Raw genomic sequence first — 19,331 nt, 5'->3', positions numbered from 1 at the left:
GTGGTAAATGAAACCCATTATTAGTTAACTCAGATGTAAATAAAAACGTTTTAAATTATTTTTGTATTCACTTATTACAAAACGACACAAGAAAAATGATCACCTTTTGACCATTTGACCGAGTTGACATTACGAATGCAACGTAACTATACAGGATGTCCAACCGGAAGATAGTTGAAAAATTGCATTAATTGGTTTCTAACTGCGTTAAGTTTGGTACAAATTGTAATTTTTATAAATTATTTAATTAAAGAAAGTCTAAGTAATTATTTATATAATGTCAAATTAGTTCTTCTTTATACATTTATATCAATGGATTAAATGTTACTTTATAAAGTGTACATGGTTAAATCCATGCATATGGATTTATTTTATATTCTAATATTGTCTAGCGTCAAATCGAATAATTAGAATTATAAAAAATAAAGTTCAAAAATATTCATTTAGCGTTGTAGGTATAATTATTAACTTCCCGCAGGGTAAGTTATAGTAATCGCAAAAATATCGAAAATGAAAATTTTAGCATATTTTTACGTTTCAAAGGTTTTTAAACATTTACATATTGGCAAATCTTACAAACAATGGATGTATGTATGTATGTGTGTGTGTGTGCGGATACAAATTTTTGTCGACGATTTCGGGAACATCAATCAACCGATTTGGATAATTCAAAAAACATTCGAATCGTATTGATAAGAAGACGTGCTGATACTGCTGATTAGTTTTTTTGGCAATGGCAGACCTATCCGTTCCGAAGATAAACGGCAAAAAGTGCCAAAAACGATAACTCAGTTTTTAAGAGAACGGAGTGTCCGATTTTAATAATTCAGAAAGAATGCTGCTTGTATTGACAAGGTGAAAATCTGATTCAATTTTAGGCAGGTCTAGCGGTTTCGGAGATCTAGAAAAAAAAAGTAAAATAAATGCCATTTGGCGGTCAAAAATGATCATTGGACATATGCACATTAAATTATAAGATATTTTATGGAGATTTTAATGTGTATCATTTTTTTTACATTTTTATAGGTTCCGTAACGTCATTTGTCGTTTGTCCGTTAAACGGATTTTAATTTAAAATTCTTAATTTAAAATTTCTCAAAAATCTAATTTTTTCAAAGTTAAAAAAAAGTTTTTATCTTTTTTATAAAAAATTTTGGTATGGTACCATACTGATACACCCTTATGCTTATTTATCTAGGGATACACCACTAGTTCGAATTTTAGTTCGTCTCTCTCTGTTTGTTGCGTCGCTGTCGTCAATGCGCTGCCTAGGCAATGTGACGTTGTTTCCATGTGTTTTTGAGGTTAAGAATCATTAAACGCTTTAATTTGATATCCTGGAAATAAAAACATAATATTTACTTTTAGGTACTTTTGTTTATTAAAATAAAGGTTCACAAAGACTGCCAGGCCTGTACACGACAAAAAACCACATGGCAGTCTGAATAATCTAGTTGACCCTTCTGACCCATTGGTTTCGGCTAATACTGGATTCGTTGTGCTCCCAATAGTTCATAATACCATGATTACTGATTATAAAATTGTGTAAAACCATGATTCGACATTACCTATCGTTGTATTACGTTTCCCGTATCTCTTGTTTATATTTATCATTTACAAACACAACTTGAAAGTTGTGCAAACTTAATGTTATTATTACGTTCTGCAGTTAGATTGATAGTTAATACGATGCCGGACATAAAATTAATTAGACCATGTTCATTAAAAAGTAGTTTTACTTATGAGGTTAGTTTATTGTTATAATTCAAGTATTGTGATTTTAAATCATTTTATTTACAGCACGTATTTGCAAATTTTATTTAATAGATAAATTTGTTAAAGAATGTGAACCCATATTTAAGACTTATAAAACAGATATTATTGCAAATGATAAACAGAATAGAAAATCATTCAAGGTTTTCTATAATCAACAACTAACATTTAGCATTTTTGTTGCGTTCCAAGGAAAAACAACATCATTTCAAATAATACACAAAATATTTATAAATTCTTCATTATTTTATCTTACTTTTGGAATATGTCCTTCTTTAATAATATTGTGTAACTTTCCCTAATATTGTAAGTATTGTATTAATTAACACAAGCTATATTATAATACAACCATATATATAAACCAAATTTAAGATGAGTGTTATACTTAAATATTGTTAATATATTTATATAAATAATAGTTTATTTTTAGGATGCCATTGAAGCCCTTAACGGCTTACAGAGCAATGCTTCTGTATTACAACAGTCAAAGACTCGAGCTCACAACGAAGCTTGCAAAAATTTAGATGAAACTAGAAAGTATATGTTTCGTTGTGGAGTTTCTATGAGTAAACTTAATTTGCTTTCTGTTATCCATGTTGCCGGCACAAAAGGAAAGGTATTAATCAATTGAACTAAGTTTTTGTGAAAGAAATTTAAAATAAATAAATAAATTTCTTAAAATATTTATTAACTACTAATTTGCTAGCTAAAAAATTAAACAGAAATGTTAATAATTGTAACTATTTCATAGATATTGCAGTTGTTACAACATCATTTTAATCTCATATAAAATTTATTACAATTTTTCAAATATATTTTTTATTAGGGTACAACTTGTGCTTTGAGTGAATCTATTCTACGTTCCCATGGGTTCAGGACAGGTTTTTTCTCATCACCGCATTTAACTTGTGTTACTGAAAGAATACGACTTTGTGGAAAACCAATAAATAGAGACGTATTTGTTCACTACTTTGAAACAGTCTACAAAGCGCTAGAAAGTAAAAAGGTATGGATATTAATGAATATGTGAAGATGTTTTTATTTGATTTGTATCTTAATGTATTTGTTAGTGAATCAATGTTATAGCATAGATTTACACAAATATATTATAAAATTAGACTATGTACTAAACTAATTTTATTTCAGGAGCATACCCATGACATGCCACCATACTTTAAATTTTTAACTATTCTTGCGTTCCAAATATTTATTTCTGAGAATGTAGACGTAGCAATAATCGAAGTTGGAATAGGAGGTGAACATGATTGCACAAATGTTTTGAGGTTTGTTTTTAGAATTTGAACATAAAATATAAGTTTCTGTAAGTATTATTTTTAATTTATTTACTAGGAACGTATCAACAGTAGGTATAACATCCTTAGGTATTGAACATACTGCAATTTTGGGCGACACAATTGAACAAATAGCTTGGCAAAAAGCTGGTATTATGAAACCTGGTTGCCGAGCATTTACAGTTCCTCAAAAATATCCAAGTGCCATGACTGTTCTCAAGAAACGTGCAGAGGAAATTAATGTATGTATAGAACTTAACTGAAAATTTTAAGATAAACATCTTAGGTAAATATCTTTATATTTTAGATACCTTTAAAAGTGGTACCCACATATGATTCATATACATTTTCAAGTGAACCTGATTTACAAGTTGAAACTGAAGCCCAGAAATTAAATTTATCTTTAGCAATTCAAATAACTAATCATTGGATGCAAAAACATCGTAATGAAATTGGAATAAATCAGATGCCATTGCAAGATTATCAAACCAATTTTATATTAGATATTGATGAAACTTTTGTAAGAGGAATCAACAAACTTTCATGGCTTGGAAGATACCAAATAGTAAAATGGAAGTGTTTGAAGTATGTTCTGAATATATCATATATTAAAGCAGTTTCGGTTTGATTTATTCATTAATTGATATTTTGCAGTGTGTATTTAGATGGGGCTCATACTATGGAAAGCTTAGAGACATGTGTGGAGTGGTTTAAAAGGAAATCTAGGTAAGCATCAATAAACTGGTAATTGTATATATGAATATGAGGATCTATCTAATATGTTTTATGTGAAATTGTATTTATAATAATCATCTATTTCAAGTGGAAACATCACACATCCGAAAGTCTTAATATTCAATGCAACAGGTGATAGAAATTCATCATTACTTTTGAAAAAGGTGGTTACGCAATGCTATTTTAAAAGTGTGATGTTTGTACCCAATGCTGCTCATGCAGATCGTGCTCTTCGTAATGGTTAGTTGAAGTTTTTGATTTTATTTTATGCCTAGTAAGAAAATATATTTTACCTTAATTTGTGTTTTATCAAGATCTATTAACATTTGATTATTTTTTTTTACAGATCAAAATAATTACTCTATGCCGCTAAATATGCAAATGGAACGTTGCTATGAGCACCGGGACGCTTGGAACAAGATTATTGAAGAACAACACAGAAACACTAATATCTTGAATAATTTATGCAGTGATTTTAAAAGTAATAGGAAATCAAATCAGAATATCTCAGAATCTCTTTCATCAATCAATGCAGAAAATTCTCAACAATTTAAATCAACAAATGCACATAGTAGTAGTTTTATTGTGGAAACCATATCATGCAAAAGTAATGGAATTATGACAAATAATTGCCATAATAAAGAAAATAATATGGAAAATTCTAATATTAAAAATATGAATATAACAGAAAATGGAACAAAAAAGATGGAAATAGAGCAATCGAGGGAAATAAATAATCCTTTTAAATCCTACAACAGTGAATGTCATGTTTTTGACAGTGTCTACACAGCACTACAATTTTCAGTTCAACAATATGGACCATGTGATGTCTTGGTGACTGGTTCATTGCATCTGATCGGAGCTACTTTAATAGCATTAGATCACAATTCTGCAAATGGTTAAAATATCTTAAATCAGTCAAAAATGAGGGAGAAATCTTTGAAAATAGAGAAAATATAACTTCAACTATATTCTTGCATCACAATTTCCTATATGCAGCACCAAATGAAGAATTAATGCTTTGTTTAATTTGAACGCATATAGGGAGATTATTTTTAAGATTTGTTTGATCTTGTTAATTTAATTTTATAATAGGTATAATTCATGTCATATTTTGATGACTGAGTTCTTTCTTAATGATTACGATTATTATAATGATTTTAGATGTATTTTCTATTCACCCTATTCTGAAAATTATTTTAAATATATTTAAATATACATATCTTTAAATCATAATTGTTAGTATTATATGAATATATATGTTTGTATACATGTACATTTCGAATATTATATATTTTTATAATAAAATATTTTTGTACCTTATAATCGATTAGAGTAATTATTATTGTTCTTTAATTTTAATGAATTCTATTGACAAAAGTGCTAAAGAATATTTTTCTATTGTATTTAGGCAAATTGCATCCTTCCTTATTGCTTGCTTAAATAAACGACTTTGTCAAAAAGAATTGAAATTTAGCAATTGATTATTTTAATCGATCTAATCAGCGCGACTCCCACCCGATTTCATCCGAAAAGTTATTGATTTTCCAAAACCGGCTTAGAATTTTTCGCGAAACATGGATGAAAAATTTCTGTTATTTGTAAAGAAAGAGCCTGGTTCTTATCGATTTCATCAAATAACTTTAATTATTTTGAAATCTGTTTGGCTCAAATACATATAATACACATAGGTATTGGCGAAAACAAACTTTTCTATAGGGAAGATATTGTTTTTATAGGGAAGATCATGTATTTATACATAATAACTGTTTCATATTATAATTTATAATGATATCATTTACAAAAAATATATATTTATACAACAATATGCATATGCATATATGCCTACTATGCGTGTAATTCTTTGAATATTTAACGGTAACTTTATAGATATCATATTGAAGATCCTAGACAAAATTCTTCATATGAATATATTTATTATTATATTAATAAAGATTGTCTAGTATCTACTTACTCATTCATGCACCATCTATTCATTTGTTTAATGTTAATGGACTCGTAATTTTCAAATGCTTTAGTTTAAAATATAAATGATTCACATTAACTTTGATTTATGTTGTAGTAAATTATAACGTGAAATTGCTATAAATAACTTTCGAAAATAAATATAAAAAAATCATACAAATTATAAGATTGATATCATCATGATATCTTCATCTCCGCCTTCGGTCAATCTTCGCATTCTAACCAATGGCAACGCAGATTCAGTTAAATCCATTATTTGCATGCGCGCGCTTGCTATATTTGGACCAATGAGAACTCAGGAATTCGGGTGATCTTAAGCTAAAAGTGTAGGGGGTGGAAATATATCTTTACATAATTGATATTACTGTACTACCATCTTCATTCTTAGCGACACTTTTCTGAAAATGAAACACTTATGACAGGAAAATATTGCGCAATTAAGAATCTAACTAGTGGTGCATGGCAATGCCGTGATGGCATCGTGCATTAAATCAAATAAATTAATGGAATTTAACTAAAAATTTTGGAATTTGCTTGAATCGTATAAGTAAACTTTGAAAATTAACAATCTTGGTATGGAACCCAACAAAATTGTATCAAATTGTATCAAAATTATTACTCATTTTTAAAAAAAATATCAAATATCTGATAATTTGATGAGCATATGTCTGATGATTATTTTTGACCAGGACAAAAAATTGTATCCATACATGCACACACACACATACATCCATTTTTTTGCTAAAATGCCAAAATGCTCAGAAACCTTCAAAAAGTGAAGATATGCAAACATTTTCATTTTCGTTTTTTTTGCGATTACTATAATCTTACCCATAGATAAAAGAAGAGTATATGTATGATCAAAGAAGAGTATATATATGAACTTACTCTACAGGAAGTTAACTAATTTATAGTATATAAGGTTATTGACTATAAAAAAATCTTTTTTCCCACATCATATTTTAATATATTGCAATAGATCTAATTAGGTTCAAAAATTGCTATCACAATAGTTTATTTTCACTCTCCAAAAAATAATATATTACACAGGTCAACAAAGAAAATGGTGCAAATGATTTTAATACTGTTTTTAAGTATATTTGTGGCGCTGATTTCAAAAATGACATTGGTTTTTTTCTATGAGCTTTAGTTTTCAAGATACGATATATATGATATATTTTGCGATATTAGGTGCGCAACTAAGTTCTCGCTGTTTTTTCGATGAAAATGTAACTTTATTATAAAAAAATTGCATCAATTGAGTTCGATACAGTTCTTCAGTGATGGTTTCACTCGGTTTCAACAGCTCATAACAAATAACACCGACCTGGTCCCACCATATGTAGAGCATAACCTTCGCAGTGAATATTCGGCCGAACCGAGATGTTCTCGTCTTCGGATTGCTGTAATGTATTCATTTTTTATCACCTGTCACGATGTGATGAAGAACCTCTTCTTTTCTCGCCGCTGGAGTAGTTGTTTACAGGCGAAAAACGACGCTCGACGTCTCTTGGCTTCAACTCACAAGGAACCGAAGTTTCTTGCTTCTAAGTCATCCCCGACACATGCAATAGCTTGGAAATGGCTTGATCGGTAACTCCTAATTCTAAAGCAAGATCTTCTTGAGTTTGGCACGAATCCTCTTCGAACAAAACCTTCAATTTATCGTTTTTGAAGGTTTGGCCTTCGAGACAGTAGGTCTCGATGCACTTAAATTCCCGTTTTTTTTTTGAAAAGAAGACGAAAATCAACACTCCTCGCAAATAACGATTGTTTGGCATAAAATTGGACATATTCACTTAACCAGAAGTATATAATGCGTAATTATGTGTCGCAGCAGTTTGTTTACTTACTCTAAGCTTGCTTCAAGACGTTTTGGATTTGTCAAAATCGACCAACCCTTACTGCTAGAGCCATATACTGACAAACAGCGAGAACTTAGTTGCGCACCTAATATGAGGAACGAAAGTACAAAATAGTAATACAATTCCGAATGTTATTTTAAGGAGATATGCCTACTCGTACATACAAACTTACAAGACCCATTCGGCCTTAGTTGGGACATTACTTGACACTGTGAAAAGTTCTTTTCCGTGACGACCTCGAATGGACCTGGTTTCGGCAAATTCTTTGTATCTCAAAAACTAGAGCTGATACAAAGAAATGGTTTGCAGATTTGAAATCAGCGCAAAAAATAATATAAGAATCAGCTCTAACATTTGAGGCACCAAAAAAAAAATTTTTTTTGTTGGCCTGTGTTATTTTTGCTCCAAAACTGAATTCGCAAATTTTGGGTTTTTTTTAGCAAGTTTTAAGCACTTTTTAGCAATTTGCCATAGAAATTAAAAACTTTATAGATTTTGATATAATACAATAATTTTCGTGGTTACTGATCGGGCTGTTTTTCTATAATTATAACAATTAGAACAAGAAAAACTGAATTTTCACAAAAGTTGTGTTCGTAAAAGTTTTTGATAATGACGGTTTGGATGAACAAAACGGGTTCTTTATAAAAATATATATTTTATTTATATTTGGACTATTCTAAGCATTGACTTAAAATTATTAAATTAATTTATAAGCTTTTAAATTATTGTTATATTGTTCGCGAGTCTTTTTGTTCCATGGTGGTAATTAATACATTTAATTATCACAATATATTTCATACTTTCATAATATATACTCTACACCTGTGGACTGAGAACCGGGGTAAATTGCCCCAAATGGGTAAAAATAATATTTTTGGGGGTAAAAAGTATGTATTTTTAATTGATATTCAATGGATTTGCTACATAGTTATCCATACGGGGTCATCTTTTCTGGCGATGGGGGTAATATCTACTTAAACAAAAAAAAGGGGTAATGATTAAAAAAGTTCTCCGACAGCAGCTCTACACATTTAAAATTTTAATAACGCCTAAAATAATTTGAATATACAGTTTTGAATATCAAGACTATCAGTTACATAATAGAGAATGCTTAAGCATAATAATTTTTATTCGATAAATAATTGAGTAATTATTAAATAATTGAGTAATCCTAAGACAATTTACAAAATAAACAAAAATATTATTACCATTAGTTTTAAAATAAATTGTCAATCGGATCGTTTGTCAATTTGTTTTAAATTAGGTATATAATATTTAATTCTCAGCGATTTATGAATATTTTTTCAAGAGAAGTATGTATCTATATATCTTCATCCCAGTTGAAAATTTTGAAAGTTTCGACGTGAATCCGAATGTCATTTCGCGAAATAAATGCCATCCCCCGAGGCAGATATAAACTCGCACTTATGTCGCTGAATATCTGTGGGGGGCGGTTTTCAATTTGCCACAAGTTACAGACTCGTTAAACCAATGATTGTGAGCTTTAGGGGGTTGCTCCAAAAAGCCCGCCAACTTGCGAGAAATTGCAATCAGTTTATCATAAATCATCCAAGAGAATATAAGTACAATTTGTTGTTCGTTCCATCTTTACATACCGGAATTTATTTTTAAAACTAGAATTTTAAAATATGTGTAGTGTTAAATAATTAAGTAAATACTTATATGTATTAAAATAGTTTTAATAAATATCTCGATTAAGAAAAATTTTCGGCAGCCAAATAGGTGCAATAAATTGTGAAGTGCAAAGACAATGCAAGGAAAAAATAAAACATCATTTTTGATCAAGGATATTTTAGATGACGTATTTGGAGCTGCTCGAGGTATTTTCTCTACTTTATTAAACGTTATATATACTTTCTTAATGAAGCCCTTATTAAACATCTCATATTGTGACAAAATCAACTCTATAATAGTGGTGTATTGAATTTAACAATATAATAGGGGCTAGCATAGTAAACATGTTTAACATCCCGAAAGAGTTTATGTTTTCGACAGGTAATCCGATTTGGTAATTGACAAATATGTTATTGTCAATTTTTCACCAAAATTTCCAAACCGGTTTTGATAATTTTGAAAGATATCAATTGGTACAAGTTTTTGGTAAGCTCAACCAAGCATTTTTCTTCATACATAGATTTGAATGAATCTTTGAGTAAAGATAGAGTTCATAGTTTTAAACATCATAAATATTATATTTATACGAAAAGTGGTTCATAAAAACTAATTATTGTTTGGAGTAATGGGATCAGAATTGGACATACACCATGTGCACTAAAATAAGCGCGTGTATAATTTATTCGTTCATTATTCCTATGAAAATGTAATTGTAACAATTGTAAAAGTTGTTAAATCTCAATTCTTATTAATTAAGTTAATTATTTACACAGTTTATGCAACTGGCTTTAAGGAAAAATGCCATTTACATCGAGATAAAATTTCTTTTAGGGTGGTTTCTCGCCATATTGCTATATTGCTTACTGTGTTATCAAAATTTATTTTATTGCAATTTTGATAATGCGATATCTTCTTATATATAAAAATGAATCGCTAAATGTGTTGGTAAGCGCATATCTCAACTACGCCTAGACCAAATTGGCCAATTCTTTTTTTAAAATGTTCGTTGAAGAAGTCCAAGGATGGTTCTTACGGCGAGAAAAAAATCGAATAATTCCCGGGAAAACCCTAAAAACAGCCCTTTTCATTTTCACATACAAACGTTTTCTAACTAAAACGTAGAATCAATTTGAGCTTTAGTTTATTATAATGAATTTATAAAGGTAAACTGATGGACAGGTAAATTAAAGGATTTGTAAAATGATAAAGAGGAAAACTGGTAAATAGACGAATATGTAAACAAATAAACAGGTTGACAAGTTAATTGGTAGACATGTAGAACAGGATGACAGGTAAATTGGAAAGCAGGTATATTGATTGACAGGTAAAATGGTGTATCGATAAACAGGTCGATAGATAAATAGGTAAAATATGGTAGATTGATTAACAAGTTGAAAGGTAAATTCGTAGACAAATTATTGAATAGGTAAATTGTTGAACATATTGATAGCAGTAACGATAAACTAAATGTAATAAATACACATCTTTGTTCAACTTTTTAATTTAAACTAAATCACGGCAAAGCGTGAATAGGTACAGCTAGTTTTAAATATATATAAACACATTTACTTATTTTTCCGACAAATATTTTAAACTCTCAGTTGCAAACGCTTTGTTTTTGTACTTATAGTCTTTAGAACAAAAATACAGTTAAAAATTTGAAAAAAATACGATATTAAGTAATTCATGAAATTTAATAAAAACAAAATTAGCGAATTTTTATGAATATTCAATAATTGCAGCAAAGCAGATTTGTAGAATTTTGCATAATTTCTAATTATTTATTAACGTTTTTGGCACCGCAGTCACTTGCCGAAAATGAGATATATTTTTTGTGAAGTTAATTTTTAATTAACGATACTTAATTCATCATTCTAATCGTAGATAAAAGTAGGGTAATATAATTCGAATCTATATGAAATTACCATTTCCTAGGTATTTACCAAATAGCTATTTGAATAGGTCCCTATTTTAATTCAATGGCGTAAAGCAGTTAACAATCTGTTTAAGAATTATTCTAATATTATAGGAATATTTAGAATTGTGGTATTTAATAAAACAAAAACCATATACTTGAAGAAATTTTATAGTTAATTTGTGTAGTATTGTATGTATAGTTTAAAGTAAGTATAGTAATTTATAAAACTATAGTTTTATAAATTACCTATAATATTTCTTCAAATTTATGGTGTTTGTTTTATCCCAGTCTATTGCTAAAATCTTTCTTCAAATACCACAATTCTAAATATTCCTGATACCATTCTCTGTATTTTCTTCTGAATATATATTTTTTTATTGATCACTTAAAATCACTCATATAAATGATTTAATATTGTTTCAGCGCCGGTGAATAATAATGCAAGCAATACTGACAATGAAACACTGACATCCTTAGAAACTGATCTGGATAGACAAAATGTAACTTCTCCTTATCATTCATTTGCGCAATTGGAATCGAATGAGATGCGTATCATTTTAAAAGGCAAAAAACGTAAAATTCAAACCGATTCTATAGATAACAGTTCGAATTATTTTGACCAATTGTTGGACCGTAATAAAGTCAGCTTAGAAGACTACTCAGCCAGCGTCCTACATCATCCAGATCGTGATGAACCAGGTGCAAATGATTCCAACGATCACACCAAGAACAGAAAGCCGAGAAGAAGAAGAACAGCCTTTACACATGCTCAATTATCATTTTTGGAAAGAAAATTTCGCTGCCAGAAGTATCTATCAGTGGCAGATCGAGGTGATGTCGCAGATACATTGTGCTTGACGGAAACCCAGGTTAAGACTTGGTATCAGAACAGAAGGTAAAGATGATAAAAAATTCGCTTTTCGATGTACTCCAGAGAATTCGATGTTTTAAAATAGCAATTATTATACTACCATTGCAGTAGCAATCATTATTTATTTATGTTAAGACGTCGATTACATCTTACTGCTGGCTTTGCCGTTATCACTTTCTAGAAAATTAATTACTGTACTTTTAAACACTTGTGTGCACTGTAATTATTAGAATGAAAAAACGACAATAGACATAGAACTATAAATTTTATTAAATGTTTGAGTAAATTTCTTAGGATGTTCTCAGTCTCGCACACTCGCAATTTACTGAATACTAAAAATTATAAATTTTAAAATATAAAATAAAATTCGCTGTCTGAAAGGCATGACAGCATACAAAATACTTAAATACTAATAAATACAGAAATTGGGATTTTTTATAATCCTTAGTAAAGCGAAAGTTTGCATTTGACCTGATACAATTTATTAGAACGGTACATGGTTTTATTGTAAGGATACGTTAATAATGAAAATATAAAAAGGGATGCGTATTTACTTAAGCTATGGAAAAATTTATATGATATGCACGTGCATCATGTGCTCTTTTAAACTAAATAATGAACATAAAATAATTAATAACAAATTCTTGACAATTTATCAGTTACATTTTTTTAATAAAGGTATTTTTAGGTTTTTTAAAAATGTGCTTTTGGTGCAATTAAGGCGCTTACTCGCCTTAGTCGTACCACCTACTATAGCTTTTAGATGTACCTACTACTAAAAAAAACTGGGACCAATTTTATCTTGTTATTAATTTCCAAGCCGAATATAAATATTAAAATAATACCTAAGATAAAAGAATAATCGCAAAAAGTCCAAATGTGCTTAAAAATTATTAGACTTCTGGGTAAAATTGAGTGATGAAACTGTTCATGAAGATAAATACGTTATTGGTTACACTCATTCGGTGTTTACAAATGTGAAAAAAGTAATATTGTATTTAACCACTATTTGCTTGTACTTAATAAGAAAAATCCATAAACCGCTCTTCATTAAACCGGTACGAATAAGGATTTTAACATACGACTTAAGCTGCAAGGTCTTTGGAGTTTGAAATAAAACTACAGACATAAAAACCTAAACAAATTCTAACTTTTGAATTTACCTGAACGATTGCCAAATAAGTAATATAAATAAACCATAATGAAAAAAAAATCAGAATCATATTTGCGTAAAAGTCTTCAAACTGGCTTCAGACTTACTTTTTGATTATTTCTACTTCACAAAATCGGACAGTCTTCCAATTAAATTCCAGTCAACTAAATAGTTCTAATAATAAAATAAATAATCAGACATTATTATAATTATCAGACTTAATCAGGGTACGACTTAGGCGGTGGTTCGACTTAGGCAACCTTACCTTAAACAATTATTAAGTATCGATTTTCAATGTTTATTCGGATAAAGATCACCGAATATAAGGCGCACTTGGAAACTATAAAACTTTTTAAAAGTATGTAAAAAGAATTATATTAACAAATATTTCTTGTATTTCAGAACAAAGTGGAAACGCCAGAACCAATCAAGATTAGAACAACTACACCAGGAAAGTAATTCATCTGTAAAACAATTCGATACAAATATTTCGGATGATAAATTACTAATAAGAGACAAACATACTTCTAATACCAATAGAGTCATGTATTGTCCTCCGAATAATTTAAACGTTGGAAGCGGATTTTTGTCAGGAATTATTTTTCGACCGTTTGGTCATTGATTGTAAAACTTAGAGATGAAAAATAAGTAAGAGGTCGAATAAAACTTAGTGTCCAAACTTTAAACGTAAAATTATGGTTAAAATTCATTTTTGATATTATTTGAATAAAACATTACTTATACAATGCATCATAGTAATAAATCACTTGTTATATAAAATATTATGTAAATTTTAATACTTTGTAACGTACTTGTTCTAATTTTTATGTTCATGCATATAAAAAAAAATCTGTATTTAAATGTAACTAAACGAATACGTTTCAAACCTTTTTGCTGACGAAAGATTTATATCATATTGAATCGTTATGTTTTATGAAGTAATAAATAGAACCTAAAAATATTATTTTGTTTTTTTTATATATAATAAATCAATTTTTAACAAATCTTTTCTCCAAGCACTTCGTCCTTACTACAATCGTCGCTACTCATACTAAAGTGTTAGAAAAAATCAGCTTAAGGATGATCTGAAAGCTCTATCAAAATATGTTTTCATATCATAAAATTTTAAACATTAGGTTTCATTTACCCTTATCTAAGGCAGTAATTTCGTAATTCGTAAGCCTCTCACTCAATCCCATTTTAGCTTGGGGCACCGCAATTCAAAAACGATGCCTTGAATATTCACCCAAGTATAAATGTTAATTCGAACCCCCTGCGGTGAAAAACATCGTGTCCAAATTACACCTCATTCAAAATAAATAACTGGCTAACGAGCTAGTTATTCTAATAATAAATCTCACAATCTGAATTTAATCATTAATGTTCTTTATAATGAATAATAATTTGAATTATACTTTCTATTATGTAATAACAGCAATATCGTAAAATTGACCTTAATTTTTTACCGAAAATATGTTATTTTTGCCAAGTAGCATTGCTTACCATTACAAAATTCAGCCTTTTCTTCTTTATTCAAATTAATTTTTGTATTTTTCTTTTTTGTTTACTCGATTTTATTTTCATTCACATTTCGATTTATGAGACTAACATCAATTACCTTTCTTGAACAACATCAAACAAATAAAAAAATCATCTTTAACCAGTACTTGGTTCATTCTGAAAAACAACAAAACTATTTTTTAGTAACTATAAGTCTTATAATTATGAACAACAATTAAATTACTTACTTATCACAATTAAATTTAATATTGGCAATAAGAAGTTTACAAATATTTAGTAGGCATACATACAAAATAATATTCTTATTGTTAGTGAGATGACACATTTAATTTACAGATATTTCTGAATGATTATCTGTTATCATGTTATTTAAACTTTGCTTAACCCGGCGGTTTTCAACGTGTGGGGCGTCAATAGCTTTTTCCAAAATTCTATTTTCGATAATAAACCAAAAATGAAAGAAAATATTAGAAAAAATGATCTAGTAAATAATTATTGTTTATTTATTTTTCTACATAATATTGAATATTAATTTGTTGTTTGTTAATAATTGAATTATATTATCAGTTGGGTTTTTATGAAATTATCAGAATTTTGTGTATTGACGAGTATAATTATTATAGTCATCATATCTATAAAACAATGACCATTTGCTAATTAGATTGCAATTTTTTAAAAAAAAATAAAACATATTCTCAAACACCAAGATATTAAGAATATTGAGATGCTGGTATAAAGTAATAGCTTTAAGTAAGAGGTACGAGGTCTGTTCAAAAAGTTTTCGTAATTTTCGTTTTTTCAAAAAAATATTTATTTATTCGTCTACATTAATGTCGTCCCCTTCAAAGTAGTCCCCCCCAGATATAATACACTTATGCCAGCGTTTTTTCCAATTTTCGAAGCACCCTTGATATTCACTTTTTGATATGTCCTTGAGCACTCTCAGCGATTTTCTTCAATCGAGGAAAACCGCCGTCCTTTCATGGGTCTCTTCAACTTTGGGAATAGGAAAAAGTCACACGGAGCCATATCTGGTGAATTTTTGCACTTTGCAACACTTTATTTCATTTTTTACGCAAAATTTAATACAAATTCTTTGACTTTTCAATTCTTCCATTGTAAAAATCGCCGAGCTCAGAAAAACACGTCGAACCTTAGCGACTACCACAGACAAAGTAAACAGTGAATATAGCTGAAAATTTCATCATACTTTAGGGGCATGTATATCAACACAATAAAAAAAAAATTTTGACAATCAGACACTCCAGACCCGCGAAATTTAATTATTAGTAATTCCGGGTACTTTTTGAACACACCTCGTATATTACTTGAAAAAAACATTTTACCTCGATACTAACGACCAAAAAATGTGTACACAATTCAATAAGATCGCTTTAGTTAACTGGTTAAATCAATAAGTGTACTTATTGTTAGTTTTTTTTATAAATATTAGTAAATTTATCTGAATTTACCTCAATTTATTCATTTATCTGATGCATTGTGAGTGACTCTACATGTTTTTCTGAGAGATAATTTGTGCCGAAGAAGATTCAAAATGTAAAGAATACTAGTGGGGCGTGGGGCAAATTGCTGGAACTTCCCGAACGATTTTTTTTTTTTTAAAAAAAGATTATCATTTTTGAAAAAAATTTACTCTGAAAAAAATTTACTCTGAAAAAAATAGATTTTTCAGAAACTATAAATTTCTGACAAAAATTTACTTTTTTTTGAAAAAAAAGTCTTTTTGAAGAAAAATTTATTTTGAAATATTTTGGAAATTCTGAACTTTTTTTCAACTGCTTTAACTGCATAGAGACAAAATATCGAAGCGCGTAAGCGCCGCGTTACGGATAAACATTGGTACGGAACCCATAAGAATGTAAGTAAACAAAATTTATACTTATTGTTAAAATCTCTATAAAATATCTAAAAATTTGATGTGCATATGTCTAATGATCATTTTTGACCGCCAAATGGCATTTTTTTTTTACTTTTTTTACTAGATCTCCGAAATCGCTAGACCTGCCTTCATGAAAATTTGATCAGTTCTTCATCTTGTTGATACAAGTATAATGTTTTCTGAATAATCCAAATCGGACGCTCCGTTCTCTTAAAAACTGAGTTACCGCTTTTGGCACTTTTTGCCCCATATCTTCGGAACTGCTAGACCTGCCTTCGCTACAAACTAATCAGCACGTCTCCTTATCAATACGAATCGAATGTTTTTTGAATTATTCAAATCGCTTCATCCGTGTTCCCGAAATCGTCGACGAAAATTTGTATCCAAACACACACACACACACACGCACACACACATACATCCATTTTTTCTAAGGTATGCCAAAATGTTCAGAAACTTTTGAAACGTAAAGATATATAAAAAATTTTATTTTCGATATTTTTGCGATTACTATAACTTGCCCTACGGGAAGTTAATAATGATAATCATGTTCGTTTTCTTGTTCATCAATTAAACCAATCACGACTATGGTCAGAGCATAGTGAAAAACCTAGATTCATTTTGTTCAATTTTGACTAGTTATTGAATAAAGGTTTAGCATATGAAAACAATAATCAAATATAGAATATATAATATGAATCCCTTTATATGAACCAAAGATTGAATATAAATGTATCAATTAAATAACTTATCTAAATTCGTGGAGTATTCATCTTTTGAAATCATCTTAAAAGCTTTAGGTAGATTAAAAGACGATGCTCATCCCTTACAAAAGCCTTATGATTATGCTCTGAATATCGCCATATCGCCGGCGTATCGTTGATTTGACGCAAATTACGTCTAATCAGAGTTTGTTTGTCAAGTGGCACTTTACACAATCGTCCAAATTGCCCCCCTTTGAATGGTATATACACTGCGCATAATCTGTGTGAATACAGATAATGGCATAAAGGCAGACAAGCGATTATTTGCCGGGCTCGCTCGAGCGTATCATCTCGTAACCGCTACGTCTACATCAAGCGCAATTGCGTAATTGCAGATGCACAGGGGTAGGTTCGCTATTCTCCTACAACTATGTACGAACACATAATTGAATCAACTATGAATTAAGCTTTATTTTTATATTTCTTTACGTTTCAGAGGTTTCTGAACATTTTGGCATAAAAGTGGTTTCGTAGACAATATCGGGAACACGGTTCAACCGATTTCATTTATTCAAAAAACATTCGATTGCTGTTGATAAGGAGACGAGCTGATTAGTTTTTAGCTTAGGTAGGTCTTTCTTTTTTTATGTTTTATTTCTTTTTAACTTCCCGTAGGGTAAGTTATTGTAATGGGCCGAAAATCGGAATTGAAAATTTTTACATTTCTCGACGTTTTGAAGGTTTCTGAATGTTTTGGCATACCTCAGAAAAAATGGATGTGTGTGTGTATGTATGTATGCATGGATACAAATTTCCAGTCGCGTTTCAGGGCGCACGGATCAACCGATTTGAATGGTTCAAAAAACATTCGATTCCTATTGATAGGAAAAAGAGCTGATTAGTTTTTGGCAAAGGTAGGTTTAGCCGTTTCGGAGATACGGAGCTAAATATGTAAAAAATGACAGTTTTTGAGAGTTTCTGCTTGTCTTAACAAAATTTTGTTCCAATTTTTTTTTTTTTTTAGTTTTTTGTATATCGAAAATATTTCAGATTTTATTTTTATTTCTGACTATAGTTCTAATATACTTTACAAATAATTTCAACTCTGCAATTCAGTTTATATAATTCTTATAAATATTGGACAATGTTACAATATTTATAATAATCTATTTGAAAACATTCAGTATTCCTCGATCATTTCGTTACGGTAGGGGAAGTTCCAGCAAATTGCCTTAAGGCACGATGCCATAATTGCCTCAAGACAGAATTCCACTTACAGCTAGTTTTATGTTTTATTTGATTGTTTGTTTTTTCTTATCGTTTTGTTTTTTTTGTCTTTCTTTTCTTTTTTATTTTATTATTATTATTTTTTTTATTAACATGTGTTATATATACCTAGTAGACACGCCGCTGGGTGTTGCTACTACCTTGTTTATATTATATGATAATTATTGTTAGCAATCTCTGCTTAATGTTAATGAACATGTAAAACAGATTGCAGAATGATTTAAATAAAAAAAGCATAGGTAGGTCTAGCCGTTTCGAAGATACGGGGCAAAAAGTGACACAAACGGTAACTCACTTTTTAAGAGAACGGAGCGTCCGATATTAGTAAATTAAAAAAAAACATTTTGATCAAATTTTTATGAAGGCAGGTCGAGCGGTTTCGGAGATCTAGTAAAAAAAAAGTGAAAAAAGATGCCATATTGCGGTCAAAAATGATCATTAGACATATGCACATCAAATTATCAGATATTTTATAGAGATTTAACAATAAGTATAAATTTTGTTTACATTCCGTATGGGTTCATATGGGTTCCGTACCAATGTTTATCCGTTAGACGGCGACGCGGGGCCTGCGCGCTTCTATATTTCGTCTCTATACAGTTAAAGCAGTACGATTGCTTTGAACATCTTTTTTCAATCTTCTAATTTTTTTTAAAAAAAATCAAAATCAAATTCAAAAATCAAAAAT

General features: G+C 29.5%; 2 protein-coding genes across 3 annotated transcripts; both read left to right on the top strand.

The window, feature by feature from the left end:
- Nucleotides 1–1,257: 1,257 nt before the first annotated feature.
- On the top strand, nucleotides 1,258–4,795 carry LOC113385111 (folylpolyglutamate synthase, mitochondrial-like). 2 transcript variants are annotated; one of them, XM_026622921.1, is made up of 10 exons: nucleotides 1,258–1,304; nucleotides 1,369–1,746; nucleotides 2,204–2,389; nucleotides 2,600–2,779; nucleotides 2,920–3,056; nucleotides 3,124–3,307; nucleotides 3,373–3,650; nucleotides 3,720–3,791; nucleotides 3,889–4,040; nucleotides 4,147–4,795. In XM_026622921.1, exons 2-10 carry the CDS (start codon nucleotides 1,648–1,650, stop codon nucleotides 4,701–4,703), a joined length of 1,845 nt encoding a protein of 614 aa, XP_026478706.1. In that variant the 5' UTR covers nucleotides 1,258–1,304; nucleotides 1,369–1,647; the 3' UTR covers nucleotides 4,704–4,795. The 2 variants fall into 2 exon arrangements, with proteins under 2 accessions (XP_026478706.1, XP_026478707.1); XM_026622922.1 differs by lacking the exon at nucleotides 1,369–1,746 and having other exon boundaries at nucleotides 1,286–1,368.
- A 4,630-nt stretch (nucleotides 4,796–9,425) lies between these two features.
- Nucleotides 9,426–13,853, top strand: LOC113386091 (homeobox protein ceh-30-like). The gene is made up of 3 exons (XM_026623899.1): nucleotides 9,426–9,495; nucleotides 11,631–12,102; nucleotides 13,634–13,853. The coding sequence occupies exons 1-3, from the start codon at nucleotides 9,426–9,428 to the stop codon at nucleotides 13,851–13,853; spliced, it is 762 nt and encodes a 253-aa protein (XP_026479684.1).
- Nucleotides 13,854–19,331: the final 5,478 nt, after the last annotated feature.

The sequence above is a fragment of the Ctenocephalides felis genome, unplaced genomic scaffold, assembly GCF_003426905.1.
Source record: "Ctenocephalides felis isolate EL2017-DRISC unplaced genomic scaffold, ASM342690v1 CF-g0.4_SCAFFOLD_03571, whole genome shotgun sequence".
Classification (NCBI taxonomy): domain Eukaryota; kingdom Metazoa; phylum Arthropoda; class Insecta; order Siphonaptera; family Pulicidae; genus Ctenocephalides; species Ctenocephalides felis.
The sequence above is the reverse complement of the archived record's forward strand: the minus strand, read 5'-3'. Positions and strand labels throughout refer to the sequence as shown.

Excerpts from the sequence above, each read along its gene's own strand:
- LOC113386091 (XM_026623899.1), top strand. The coding sequence starts at position 9,426 with ATGCAAGGAAAAAATAAAACATCATTTTTGATCAAGGATATTTTAGAT. Across the intron at positions 9,496-11,630 it reads CGTATTTGGAGCTGCTCGAG|CGCCGGTGAATAATAATGCA; the intron begins GTATTTTCTCTA and ends ATATTGTTTCAG. Across the intron at positions 12,103-13,633 it reads ACTTGGTATCAGAACAGAAG|AACAAAGTGGAAACGCCAGA; the intron begins GTAAAGATGATA and ends CTTGTATTTCAG.
- LOC113385111 (XM_026622921.1), top strand. The coding sequence starts at position 1,648 with ATGTTATTATTACGTTCTGCAGTTAGATTGATAGTTAATACGATGCCG. Across the intron at positions 2,780-2,919 it reads AAGCGCTAGAAAGTAAAAAG|GAGCATACCCATGACATGCC; the intron begins GTATGGATATTA and ends ATTTTATTTCAG. Across the intron at positions 3,792-3,888 it reads TGGTTTAAAAGGAAATCTAG|TGGAAACATCACACATCCGA; the intron begins GTAAGCATCAAT and ends ATCTATTTCAAG.